This window comes from Salvelinus sp. IW2-2015, unplaced genomic scaffold, assembly GCF_002910315.2.
Source record: "Salvelinus sp. IW2-2015 unplaced genomic scaffold, ASM291031v2 Un_scaffold3690, whole genome shotgun sequence".
Lineage (NCBI taxonomy): Eukaryota > Metazoa > Chordata > Actinopteri > Salmoniformes > Salmonidae > Salvelinus > Salvelinus sp. IW2-2015.
Genome location: NW_019944967.1, coordinates 9,860 through 23,669, shown reverse-complemented (window position 1 = coordinate 23,669; position 13,810 = coordinate 9,860). Strand labels below are relative to the sequence as shown.

Here is a 13,810-nt window from a genome sequence, read left to right as displayed (position 1 = left end):
CAGCGGAGCCCAGACACTGTGCACTCATAACTCCCTTTGGGTGTCCTGTGTCTGAGGGCATCAACAAGATATGGTAGAGAGGGTCAATGGTCAAATGGAGAGGTTGATTAGAAGACTATTCCCAAAGGTAATGGGGAAATACAGTAGCAGGTGTAAGTAAGACGGCACCGGAGAAGATGGCAGACGTTTTTCGGGCCCCCAACCGATTGTGTTTCTTTGTTCGTTTATCTGCGTTGTTTGTAACGTAGTTTTTTACGCATCTTGTACATAATGTTGCTGCTACTCTTATGACCGAAAATAACATCTAGACATCAGGACTGCGATTACTCACCACGGACAAGCAGAATCCTTTTTCTTCTTTCACGGAGAAAGAGAGGCCGGAGAGCGAGCTGCCTGCTGAGAAGTCGAAGGCAATCGAATAAACCTCCATTTCCCTCAATTCTGCTAGCAAATATGCAATCTTTGGACAATAAAATCGACGAGTTACGTTTAAGATGAAACTACCAACGGGACATTTAAAAACGGTAACATCTTATGCTTCACGGAAACGTGGCTGAATGACTACAACATCAACATACAGCTGGCTGGTTATACGATGTACCGGCAGGATAGAACAGCAACGTCTGGTAAGACAAGGGGCGGTAGTGTATGTATTTTTGTAAACAACAGCTGCTGCACGATATCTAAGGAAGTCTCGAGCCATTGTTTGCCTGAGGTAGAGTTTCTCATGATAAGCCGTAGACCACATTACCTACCGAGAGTTTTCATCTGATTTCTTTGTAGCTGTTTACATATCACCACAGTCAGAGTCTGGCACTAAGACAGCATTGAATGAGCTGTATTACGCCATAAGCAAACAAGAAAACGCTCACCCAGAGGTGGCGCTCCTAGTAGCCGGGGACTTTAATGCAGAGAAACTTAAATCAGTTTCTTTCAGCATGTTAAATGRGCAACCAGAGGGAAAATAACTCTGGACCACCTATACTCTACACACAAAGACACATACAAAGCTCTGCCTCACCCTCCATTTGGTAAATCTGACCACAACTCTATCCTCCTGATTCCTGCTTACAAGCAAAAATTAAAGCAAGAAGCACCAGTGACTAGATCAATAAAAAGTGGTCAGATGAAGCTAAGCTACAGGATTGTTTTGCTAGCACAGACTGGATCCTGGACTTCCTGATGGGCCGCCCCCAGGTGGTAAGGGTAGGTAACAACACATCCGCCACGCTGATCATCAACACAGGAGCCCCTCAGGGGTGCGTGCTCAGCCCCCTCCTGTAGTCCCTGTTCACTCATGACTGCACGGCCAGGCACGACTCCAACACCATCCTTAAATTTGCAGATGACACAACAGTGGTAGGCCTGATCACAGACAACAACGAGACAGCCTATAGGGAGGAGGTCAGAGACATGGCAACAACGAGACAGCCTATAGGGAGGAGGTCAGAGACCTGACAACAACGAGACAGCCTATAGGGAGGATGTCAGAGACCTGACAACAACGAGACAGCCTATAGGGAGGAGGTCAGAGACACGGCCGTGTGGTGCCAGGAAAACAACTTCTCCCTTAACGTGATCAAGACAAAGGAGATGACTGTGGACTACAGGAAAAAGAGGACTGAGCACGCCCCCATTCTCATAAACCTATTCCCCCTCAGGAGACTGAAAAGATTTGGCATGGGCCCTGAGATCCTCAAAAGGTTCTACAGCTGCACCATCGAGAGCATCCTGCCTGGTTCCATCACTGCCTGGTATGGCAACTGCACGGACTCCGACCGCAAGGCACTAAAGAGGGTAGTGCGAACGGCCCAGTACATCAGTGGGGCCAAGCTTCCTACCATTCAGGACCTCTATACCAGGCGGTGTCAGAGGAAGGCCCTAAAAATTGTCAAGGACTCCAGCCACCCTAGTCATAGACTGTTCTCTCTGCTACCACACGGCAAGCAGTACCAGAGCGCCAAGTCTAGGTCCAAGAGGCTTCTGAACAGCTTCTACCCCCAAGCCATACGACTCCTGAACATCTAGTCAAATAGCTACCTGGACTATTTGCATACCACTGCCACTCTGTTATCTATGCATAGTCACTTTAATAACTCTACATACATGTACATACTACCTCAACTAACCGGTGCCATCGCACATTGACTCTGTACCGGCACCCACCTGTATATATATATATTTTTTTTTACTGCTGCTCTTTAATTACTTGTTACTTATAGCTCTTATTCCATATATTTTTTAAACTGCACTGTTGGTTAAGGGCTTGTAAGTAAGCATTTCACTGTTGTATTCGGCGCATGTGACGAATAAAATTTGATTTGAAGTGGAATGAAATGTTAAAAGTAGTTATTTTACCTGAACATTGTCACTCCCTGGACAGTGGAAGTCAAGGGTTCAATCTGAAGCCAGTGTGTGGAGTCCTGAACAAGGACAAGCATGTCAGTAATACATATGGGGCCTGTTTCCTGGACACAGATTGAGTCTAGTGCTGGACTAAAAAGCATGCTCAATGGAAGTTTCAATAGAAAGTTCTTTAAGGTCCAGGACTAGGCTTAATCTGTGTCCGGGAAACTGGCCCATAAAATAAACAGTCATTTATCTAATGTATTTATTCAATGTTACATGGAATGCTGGTGATATATTGATTACACTGTTTAATGAACAAAGGTGACAACAGCTAAAATCCTGCATGCCTACAAGCAGAACACAGGACTGTCTCTATCCCAGTATGAATGGTTGGTCACTACACACCTGGCTTTGAGATGTGACCTCCTGCAGGTATGTAAAAGTAAGAATTACATTATGACTTACCTCAACATGGTCACAAGTCTTACAGCTCTGAGGAATCCCTGAAGTCAAAAGTAGTTGTTTAAAATTGACAATGTAATATTGAATTAATAATTATTAAACAGACTTGTAATAAAAATGAATATAAGTGAGGAACTGTCTCAGAATGTACACTCATTAGCATACCCTAATCTGACATTAGTGTTATATTAATTAATTGTTTGTGGAAGCAGGAAACAACATCGTTCTGGTCCATGTTTTGTAGATGTTGGGGGTCTGATTTCTGGTAGATCCTAGGATGAGAGCTTAGAGGTAGAGTCAGCTAAATGATGATGTAGGAGCAGCACCAACAGATATTGTGATGAGCAAGATGCTGACTTCTCTCTCACACAGTCACACACAGTATCTGCCAATGTGGCAAGGGTTCTCTTCATTTTTTTTACAGCGTGTTAAGCCACGGGACTAAAACAGAGAAGTTTAGCGCTTGCGTTCCAACGTTCTTAGTTGTTGTGGAAATTGACCCACTATGCCGTTTACTTTGTGCAACTAAGTCATATCGATGACTCTAACCTTTAAGTTTGTTTTGACCAAAATAGATCATGATTGTGTCCTTGTCTGGGACTCAAGTATAATGAATGCTTTCAACCGTATTTTGATTTAAAAAAACAATTAAAGCAGTTAACACTCACATTTCTCAGGTCCAGACTTGATCCAACACTCTCCACCGTGGTCTCTGGTGTCCTCAGGTCCAGGCTTGTCCCAACACTCTCCACCATGGTCTCTGGTTGTCCTCAGGTCCAGGCTTGATCAACACTCTCCACCATGGTCTCTGGTGTCCTCAGGTCCAGGTTTGATCCAACACTCTCCACCATGGTCTCTGGTGTCTTCAGGTCCAGGCTTGATACAACACTCTCCACCATGGTCTCTGGTGTCCTCAGGTCCAGGTTTGATCCAACACTCTCCACCATGGTCTCTGGTGTCCTCAGGTCCAGGCTTGATACAACACTCTCCATCATGGTCTCTGGTGTTGGTAAAGCAGAAGGATAGACTGTGATTAAACTAAATACAACTTATAAAGGCTTTATATAGCATACATACAGTCTTCATATGCAATACAAAGGGTGCATAAATACAACAAGTGTATAAACGGTGACAGAACAGCTCCCTATGTAGGGTGCATTGCAAACACTGTCAACTTCCATAAAGTCAATACTGATGGTGACATTACAAGTGACATTGTTTATCTTGATGAAAGGCCCTAGAAATCTGAAGTCACCAGGTATCATCAGTTACATACCCCCCTAGAGATTGTGAAGTCACCAGGTATCATGAGTTACATTCCCCCCTAGAGATGTGAAGTCACCAGGTATCACGAGTTACATTCCCCCCTAGAGATGTGACGTCACCAGGTATCATGAGTTACATTCCCCCTAGAGATGTGAAGTCACTAGGTATCATGAGTTACATACCCCCTAGAGATGTGATGTCACCAGGTATCATGAGTTACATTCCCCCCTAGAGATGTGAAGTCACCAGGTATCATGAGTTACATTCCCCCCTAGAGATGTGACGTCACAGGTATCATGAGTTACATTCCCCTAGAGATGTGAAGTCACTAGGTATCATGAGTTACATTCCCCCCTAGAGATGTGAAGTCACCAGGTATCATGAGTTACATTCCCCCTAGAGGTGTGAAGTCACCAGGTATCATGAGTTACATTCCCCCCTAGAGGTGTGATATCACCAGGTATCATGAGTTACATACCCCCTAGAGTGTGAAGTCACCAGGTATCATGAGTTACATTCCCCCCTAGAGATGTGAAGTCACCAGGTATCATGAGTTACAGTCCCCCTAGAGATGTGAAGTCACCAGGTATCATGAGTTACATTCCCCCTAGAGATGTGATGTCACCAGGTATCATGAGGTACATTCCCCCCTAGAGATGTGAAGTCACCAGGTATCATGAGTTACATTCCCCCCTAGAGATGTGAAGTCACCAGGTATCATGAGGTACATTCCCCCCTAGAGATGTGAAGTCACCAGGTATATGAGTTACATTCCCCCCTAGAGATGTGAAGTCACCAGGTATCATGAGGTACATTCCCCCCTAGAGATGTGAAGTCACCAGGTATCATGAGTTACATCCCTGAGATGTGGTCACAGTATCGATTACTTCCCTAGGATGTGATGTCCAGGTATCTGAGGTACTTCCCTAGAGATGTGAGTCACCAGGTATCATGAGTTACATTCCCCCCTAGAGATGTGAAGTCACCAGGTATCATGAGTTACACCCCCTAGAGATGTGAAGTCACCAGGTATCATGAGTTACATTCCCCCTAGAGATGTGAAGTCACCAGGTATCATGAGTTACATTCCCCCTAGAGATTGAAGTCACCAGGTATCATGAGTTACATTCCCCCTAGAGATGTGAAGTCACCAGGTATCATGAGTTACATTCCCCCCTAGAGATGTGAAGTCACCAGGTATCATGAGTTACATTCCCCCCTAGAGATGTGAAGTCACCAGGTATCATGAGTTACATTTCCCCCTAGAGATGTGAATCACCAGGTATCCTGAGGTACATTTCCCCCTAGAGATGTGAATTCACCAGGTATCATGAGTTACATTCCCCCTAGAGATGTGAAGTCACCAGGTATCATGAGTTAAACCCCACTAGAGATGTGAAGTCACCAGGTATCATGAGTTACATTCCCCCCTAGAGATGTGAATTCACGCAGGTGTCATGAGTTACATTCCCCCTAGAGATGTGAAGTCACCAGGTATCATGAGTTACATTCCCCCTAGAGATGTGAAGTCCACCAGGTATCATGAGTTACATTCCCCCCTAGAGATGTGAAGTCCACCAGGTATCATGAGTTACATTCCCCCCTAGAGATGTGAAGTCACCAGGTATCATGAGTTAAACCCCCCTAGGATGTGAAGTCACCAGGTATCATGAGTTACATTCCCCCCTAGAGATGTGAAGTCACCAGGTATCATGAGTTACATTCCCCTAGAGATGTAGAGTCACAGGTATCATGAGTTACATTCCCCCCTAGAGATGTTAGAGATCTCATCATACATTCCCCCCTAGAGATGTTAGCCTTCTTCTACTGAAGACTGTACTGTACTGTGTCCTCCAGTGATGCTCTACTGTAGACGGTTCTGTACTGTGTCCTCCAGTGATGCTCTACTGTAGACTGTTCTGTGCTGTGTCCTCCAGTGATGCTCTACTGTAGACTGTTCTGTACTGTGTCCTCCAGTGATGCTCTACTGTAGACTGTTTTCGGGCTGTGTCCTCCAGTGATGCTCTACTGAAGACTGTTCTGTACTGTGTCCTCCAGTGATGCTCTACTGTAGACGGTTTCGTACTGTGTCCTCCGGTGATGCTCTACTGTAGACTGTTCTGTACTGTGTCCTCCGGTGATGCTCCACTGAAGACTGTTCTGTACTGTGTCCTCCGGTGATGCTCTACTGTAGACTGTTCTGTACTGTGTCCTCCGGTGATGCTCCCACTGAAGACTGTTCTGTACTGTGTCCTCCGGTGATGCTCTACTGTAGACTGTTCTGTACTGTGTCCTCCGGTGATGCTCTACTGAAGACTGTTCTGTACTGTGTCCTCCAGTGATGCTCTACTGAAGCCTGTTCTGTACTGTGTCCTCCGGTGATGCTCTACTGAAGACTGTTCTGTACTGTGTCCTCCGGTGATGCTCTCCTGTAGACTGTTCTGTACTGTGTCCTCCAGTGATGTTCTACTAAAGACTGTTCTGTACTGTGTCTTCCAGTGATGAACATCAATAAAATAAATCTACTAATCTAACTGTCTGTAGGTACAACAGAACACATTAAAACACACCACTACTTCTAATCTAACTGTCTGTAGGTCCAACAGAACCCATTAAAACACACCACTACTACTAATCTGTCATGACTTCGGCCGAAGTTGATGCCTCTTCTTGTTCGGCGGTCGACGTCACTGGTCTTCTAGCCATCGCCGATCCATTTCTCATTTTCCATTTGTTTTGTCTCGTTTTCCCACACACCTGGTTTTCATTTACCAATTACTGGTCATGTATTTAACCCTCTGTTTCCCCCATGTCTTTGTGTGTGATTGTTATTTGTTCAAGGTTGGTATGTTCCGGCTGGTTTGTACCGGGTGCTGTTTATCACCCATGCTTTGTGGCAACCGTTCTTTTTGCACTTTGTAAATTGTTTACTTTGTGCTGTCAAGTAAAATGCGTTGTTTCACTCATCTCTGCTCTTCTGCGCCTGACTTTATACACCAGCTACACCCACCAACCTGACAGAATCACACACCAAACCATATGGAGTCAGCAGGAGCAGACACCCCCCTATTAGGGGACACCCCCCTATGGATCGTTGGGAGAGAAGAGGAGTTCCTCCAGCGCCTCCACCAGCACCATCACTACTCACCCCTCCTTCACCCGGTCCCAGTGGGATTCAGCTCGCTCTTCCGAGGGAGTATGATGGGACGGCTGCGGGATGTCAGGGGTTCCTACTACAGCTGGAGCTATACCTGGCAACCGTCCACCCGGCTCCTTCGGGCCGTGAGACCGTGTCCGCCCTCGTTTCCTGTCTCTCAGGGAAAACCCTGGATTGGGTCAACGCCGTATGGGAGGYAGGAGAGGCGTTGTTGGACCAATTTGAGGATTTCACCCGCCGCTTCCGGGCAGTTTTCGACCACCCGCCTGAGGGTGAACGTCTAGTCCACCTTAGGCAGGGGACGAGGAGCGCACAGGAGTTCGCCTTGGACTTTCGGACCCTGGCCGCCGGCGCGGGATGGAACGACAGGGCCCTGATCATTCAATACCGTTGTAGTTTACGCGAGGATGTCCGTCGGGAGTTGGCCTGCAGGGACACCACTCTCACCTTTGACCAGCTGGTGGACCTGTCCATCCGGTTGGATAACCTGCTGGCTACCCGCGGACGTCCAGATCGGGGTCTGTCGGTTCCATCCCCCAGCACCACTGCTCCGACGCCCATGGAGCTGGGAGGTGCTGCGCTTAGGGCGACCAGAGGAGGGGCCGGTCCATGCACCATCTGTGGCCGCAGAGGGCACACTGCCGGTCGGTGCTGGGGCGGTTCCTCTGGGAGTCGAGGCAGCAGGCAGGGCACTCTCGGTTCACCCCAGGTGAGTCGGCACCAGGCTCACCCAGAGCCCCCTGTTGCTCACATGTTTTTGTTTATTAATTTTACAGATTTTCCCCCGCATTCCCAGCATAAGGCGTTCGTAGATTCAGGCGCAGCTGGGAATTTTATTGACAGATCATTTCCCCATAGTTTAGGGATCCCCATTGTTCCTGTGGATATGCCCTTCCCTGTGCACGCTCTAGATAGTCGACCATTAGGGTCAGGGCTGATTAGGGAGGCCGAAGCTCCACTAGACATGGTGACGCAGTAGGGTCTCGCCTTCTGTAAAAAGAAGGCGACTCAATTACCACCCCATCGACGGGAGGGATTGTGCGATAAATCTCCTAGTAGACGCAGCACTTCCCAGGAGTCACGTGTATCCCCTGTCGCAAGAGGAGACGGCGGCTATGGAAACATATGTCTCCGAATCTCTGGAGTAAGGGTACATTCGGCCCTCCACTTCACCTGCCTCCTCGATTTAATTTTTTGTGAAGAAGAAGGATGGAGGTCTGCGCCCGTGTATTGACTACCGAGGGATAAATCAGATCACTGTGAGGTACAGCTACCCGCTGCCTCTCATCGCCAGTGCGATCGAGTCAATGCACGGGGCGCGCTTCTTCACAAAATTGGATCTCAGGAGCGCTTACAACCTGGTGCGTATCCGGGAGGGGGACGAGTGGAAGACYGCATTTAGTACCACCTCAGGGCACTATGAGTACCTCGTCATGCCGTACGGGTTGATGAATGCGCCATCAGTCTTCCAGGCCTTTGTAGACGAGATTTTCCGGGCAGGYTGTAGTGGTGTATATCCTCGACATTCTGATATACTCCGCTACACGCGCCGAGCATGTGTCCCTGGTGCGCAGGGTGCTTGGTCGACTGTTGGAGCAGGACCTGTATGTCAAGGCTGAGAAATGTATGTTTTTCCAACAGTCCGTCTCCTTCCTAGGGTACCGCATTTCCACTTCAGGGGTGGAGATGGAGAGTGACCGCATTTCAGTCGTGCGTAATTGGCCGACTCCCACCACGGTAAAGGAAGTGCAGCGGTTTCTAGGGTTTGCCAACTACTACCGGAGGTTTATCCGGGGGTTTGGTCAGGTAGCGGCTCCCATTACCTCACTGCTGAAGGGGGGGACCGGTGCGTTTGCAGTGGTCAGCTGAGGCGGACAGGGCTTTTGGTCAGCTGAGAGCTCTGTTTACCTCGGCTCCCGTGCTGGCTCCTCCAGATCCCTCTTTGGCGTTCATAGTGGAGGTGGACGCGTCCGAGGCTGGGATAGAAGCCGTGCTCTCTCAGCGCTCGGGTACGCCACCAAAGCTCCGCCCTTGGGCCTTCTTTTCGAAGAAGCTCAGCCCGGCGGAGCGAAATTATGATGTGGGGGACCGGGAGTTGTTGGCTGTCGTCAAGGCCTTGAAGGCATAGAGACATTGGCTTGAGGGGGCTAAACATCCTTTCCTCATCTGGATTGACCACCGCAATCTGGAGTAAATCTGGGCGGCGAGGAGACTGAATCCTCGCCAGGCAAGGTGGGCCATGTTTTTTACCCGTTTTGTTTTCACCCTATCCTACAGACCAGATTCCCAGAACGCGAAGGCAGACYCACTGTCCCGGATGTATGACACAGAGGAGCGGCCCATGGATCACACTCCCATACTCCCGGCCTCTTGCCTGGTGGCACCGGTAGTGTGGGAGCTGGATGCAGACATCGAGCGGGCGTTACATACAGAGCCCACTCCCCTCCAATGTCCAGCTGGGCATCTGTATGTTCCGTCTGCTGTCCACGACCGGCTGATCTATTGGGCCCACACGTCCTCTGGTCATCCTGGTATCGGTCAGACGGTGGGCTGTCTTAGTGGGAAGTACTGGTGGCTCACTTTAGCTAAGGACGTGAGGGTTTATGTTTCCTCCTGCTCGGTGTGCGCCCAGTGCAAGGCTCCTAGGCATCTGCCCAGAGGTAAGTTACAACCCTTACCCATTCCACAACGGCCGTGGTCGCGCCTGTCGGTAGATTTCCTGACTGATGTTCCTCCTTCACAGGGTAACACCACGATCCTGGTCGTTGTGGATCGTTTTTCTAAGTCCTGTCGTCTCCTCCCTTTGCCCGGTCTCCCTACGGCCCTACGGACTGTGGAGGCCCTGTTTACACACGTCTTCCGGCACTACGGGGTGCCTGAGGATATAGTATCTAATCGAGGTCCCCAGTTCACGTCAAGGGTCTGGAGGGCGTTCATGGAACGTCTGGGGGTCTCGGTTAACCTTACATCAGGTTTTCACCCCGAGAGTTACGGGCAGGTGGAGAGAGTTATCCAGGATGTGGGTAGGTTTCTGAGGTCCTATTGCCAGGACRGGCAGGGGGAGTGGGCAGCGTTCGTGCCCTGGGCAGAGATGGCCCAGAACTCGCTCCGCCACTCCTCCACTAACCTCTCCCCTTTCCAGTGTATATATACTTTCTGGCGCAGACCGTCACTACTACTAATCTAACTGACTAGCTCTGCCACCTGTCACAGCGGATTGAAACAGAAAATTCTATCGTAAACTGATAGACGATTGATGGGGATTTATTTTTTATTGGTACTTTTTACCCCTTCTTCTCCCCAATTGGTAGTTTTACAGTCTTGTCCCATCGCTGCAACTCCCGTACGGACTCGGGAGAGGTGAAGGTCGAGAGCCATGCGTCCTCCGAAACACGACCCTGCCAAGACGCACTGCTTCTTGACACACTGCCTGCTAAACCTGTGCATGTGCCCGGCCGCCACAAGGAGTCGCTAGTAGTGACGCCTCTAGCACTGTGATGCAATGCCGTAGACCCCTGCGCCACTCGGGAGCCCGAATAGGGGGTTATTAAAACACATCAATAATAATGTAATTGTAGGAATGATTCCAGAGGGAAACAAATGATGAAACATTGTTACGACTCACCTCTGAATGTGTTGGTCATCTATCTGACACAGGGTCACTGAGGAGGAGTAAACCCAAAACCCAGGATAGAGGGGTTCAGTGAATGTGGTGTGTCTTGTGTAAAGGTGTGTCAGTGTACCAGAGGAGGACACACTATAGAAGGTCAAAGTACCAGCTGGCCAGTCCAGATACACTCCAACTCTGTTAGAAACAGAACCAGGGAGGATTCTGCTACAGACTCCAGCATGGAAAAAGTCATAACCTCTATGAGAGCAGAATAAACACCAGGACTTCCTATTATCGCCAATCCAATTGTCATACAACCGTCCCTTCCTCTTCAGTCCTTCGTACACCACACCAATGTCAGCCATGTCACCATCCCTCTCCACCTCCCAGTAATAACGACACCCAGATAAGCCTTGTCTGCAGAGAACTTGGTAAAGATAGTCAAATCTGTCAGGATGGTCTTCATAATGCTGGTCCTCCACCACCCGTGTCACCTTCCTGTTCCCCTCAGACAGTACCAGGTGTGGGTTTGCTGTATTTGGGTCCAGGGTGAGATGACAGGCATCTGTACACAAAGGGAGAGTTTAATCAAACCACATCTTCATATAAAATGTTGTTTTGTAGGTACAGAACAAATATTGATTAGTTACTATGTTACTATAGTTCTGAATATGCAGTTAATTAGGATTGAAGAGACTTACATTTCCTCAGCCCTGATTTCAGCCTGCACTCTCCACCATGATCCACACTGTAGGAGAAACAGGTTGCTGACAAAGACCTAATAAAGCAGTCAACATTTAAACCATATTGTTGTGTTCTGGTGCACTATCCAAGTTCATTACTAGAGACATACAGGTTTTTTCTATCCTACCTACTGCATACAGAACGAGTACAATTCATTACTAGAGACATACAGGTATTCTATCCTACTACTGCATACAGAACGGAGTACAATTCATTACTAGAGACATACAGGTATTCTATCCTACCTACTGCATACAGAATGGAGTACAATTCATTACTAGAGACATACAGGTATTCTATCCTACCTACTGCATACAGAACGGAGTACAATTCCAACAGAATATCAGAGGAAGTATTCATGTGGTGATGATGTATGCTGTGTTGGAGTGCTCGCCTGCTGAGTAAACTTCCCCTTAATTCTCGCCTCATGTCCTCATGTTACTGACCCTACTACACAACATATGACACAACCGCTGCTCACACTATTAGGACATCTATTGTGACTTACTTCAGCTTCATCAGTTTATATGTGGGATCCACCAGAGCAGCTGAAAGCAGTCCCCCTGCAGAGTCTCCTGGGTGATTGTAGCTCAGGTTCAGCTCCTTCAGGTGGGAGGGGTTTGACCTCAGAGCTGAAGACAGAGCAGCACAGCCCTCCTCTGTGACCAGACAGCCAGACAGCCTACAGAGAGACACAACATCTGTCTAGGTTGATGTACTGGTGTCAATCATCTTGTAGGAAACCCATACATTTGTCCATGACACAAACATTGTGATGAAACATCAGATTTTCAGACTATTTGTTTTACTAAGCTCGGTACCGACCTGACTGAAACAGCTGGACTTAGCCCAGTGTGTGTAATTTACAGTCTGGATCCTTCAGTCCAGCAGACAGCAGTGTAACTCAGCTCAGTACCGACCTGACTGAAACAGCTGCACTTACCCATGTGTGTGTAATTTACAGTCTGGATCCTTCAGTCCAGCAGACAGCAGTGTAACTCAGCTCAGTACCGACCTGACTGAAACAGCTGGACTTACCCCAGTGTGTGTAGTTTACAGTCTGGATCCTTCAGTCCAGCAGACAGCAGTGTAACTCAGCTCAGTACCGACCTGACTGAAACAGCTGGACTTACCCCATTGTGTGTAGTTTACAGTCTGGATCCTCCAGTCCAGCAGACAGCAGTGTAACTCAGCTCAGTACAGACCTGACTGAAACAGCTGTACTTACCCCATTGTGTGTAGTTTACAGTCTGGATTCTCCAGTCCAGCAGACAGCAGTGTAACTCCTGAGTCTTGCAGGTCATTGTCTCTCAGCTCCAGTTGTTTCAGTTGTGAGTTGGGTGAACTCAGGACTGAGGCAAGATTTGAACAGCAACCCTCTGTCAGACCACACTGACCAAGACTAGAGGGCAGAAGAGCACATGATTAACACATGTTTAAAACATCCACATAATAACTAATTGTCAAGATATTTAACTCACACAAGTGTCTGTATGTTGCAGAGTGGACTGGTTAGTCCAACAAAGAGCAGCTCCACTCCTCTGTCTCCCAGGTCATTGTAGCTGAGGTCCAGTTCTCTCAGGGGGGAGTTTGGTGTCTGCAGAGCTGAGGCCAGAGTCTCACAGGATTCATATGTGAGTTCACAGCCAGCTAGTCTGGAGAGAGGAGATATGTCGATACACTGTTAAATATGCAAAGCTTTAATAATAATAAGATGCATTAAGACAATAACAAAAGGACATGATTAGACTATGTTAAAAACATACTAACTCACTCAAGATATTTTACCTTAGTTTCATATATTTATCACATCTACGTATGTTTCTGCATATTTACCAAGATGTTCAAATAATGTTAAAAACATAATAACACATAATTACTACAAATATATAAACACTATAAAGACAGTGGATACTGAAGATAGTTAACTCACACTAGTGTCTGTATGTTGCGGAATGGACTGGTTAGTCCATCACAGAGCAGCTCCACTCCTCTGTCTTCCAGGTCATTGTTGCTGAGGTCCAGTTCTCTCAGGGGGGAGTTTGGTGTCTGCAGAGCTGAGGCCAGAGTCTCACAGGATTCATATGTGAGTTCACAGCCATCCAGTCTGGAGAGAGGAGATAATCTGTTAGATATGCAAATCCTTCATTATAATGATACTGTAAACATCAACTCAATAACAGAACTTACAGTGCTCTCTTGCAGGTTTTCACTACCGGCAG

The 13,810-nt window shown here is 47.8% G+C and overlaps 1 protein-coding gene across 1 annotated transcript in view; it reads right to left on the bottom strand.

Annotated features, from left to right (window-relative positions):
* LOC112076318 (NACHT, LRR and PYD domains-containing protein 4-like) overlaps positions 1–13,804 on the bottom strand; it is a gene marked incomplete at its 5' end in the record, with an annotated part of 17,743 nt that extends 3,939 nt beyond the window's left edge. The window contains 11 exons of the mRNA XM_070441263.1: positions 5–51; positions 2,359–2,423; positions 2,815–2,852; positions 3,480–3,571; positions 10,860–11,409; positions 11,546–11,592; positions 12,097–12,270; positions 12,817–12,990; positions 13,070–13,243; positions 13,522–13,695; positions 13,779–13,804. Of these exons, the coding sequence (XP_070297364.1) occupies positions 5–51; positions 2,359–2,423; positions 2,815–2,852; positions 3,480–3,571; positions 10,860–11,409; positions 11,546–11,592; positions 12,097–12,270; positions 12,817–12,990; positions 13,070–13,243; positions 13,522–13,695; positions 13,779–13,804 (1,561 nt within the window). The remainder of the gene's footprint in view (positions 1–4; positions 52–2,358; positions 2,424–2,814; positions 2,853–3,479; positions 3,572–10,859; positions 11,410–11,545; positions 11,593–12,096; positions 12,271–12,816; positions 12,991–13,069; positions 13,244–13,521; positions 13,696–13,778) is intronic.
* Positions 13,805–13,810: the final 6 nt, after the last annotated feature.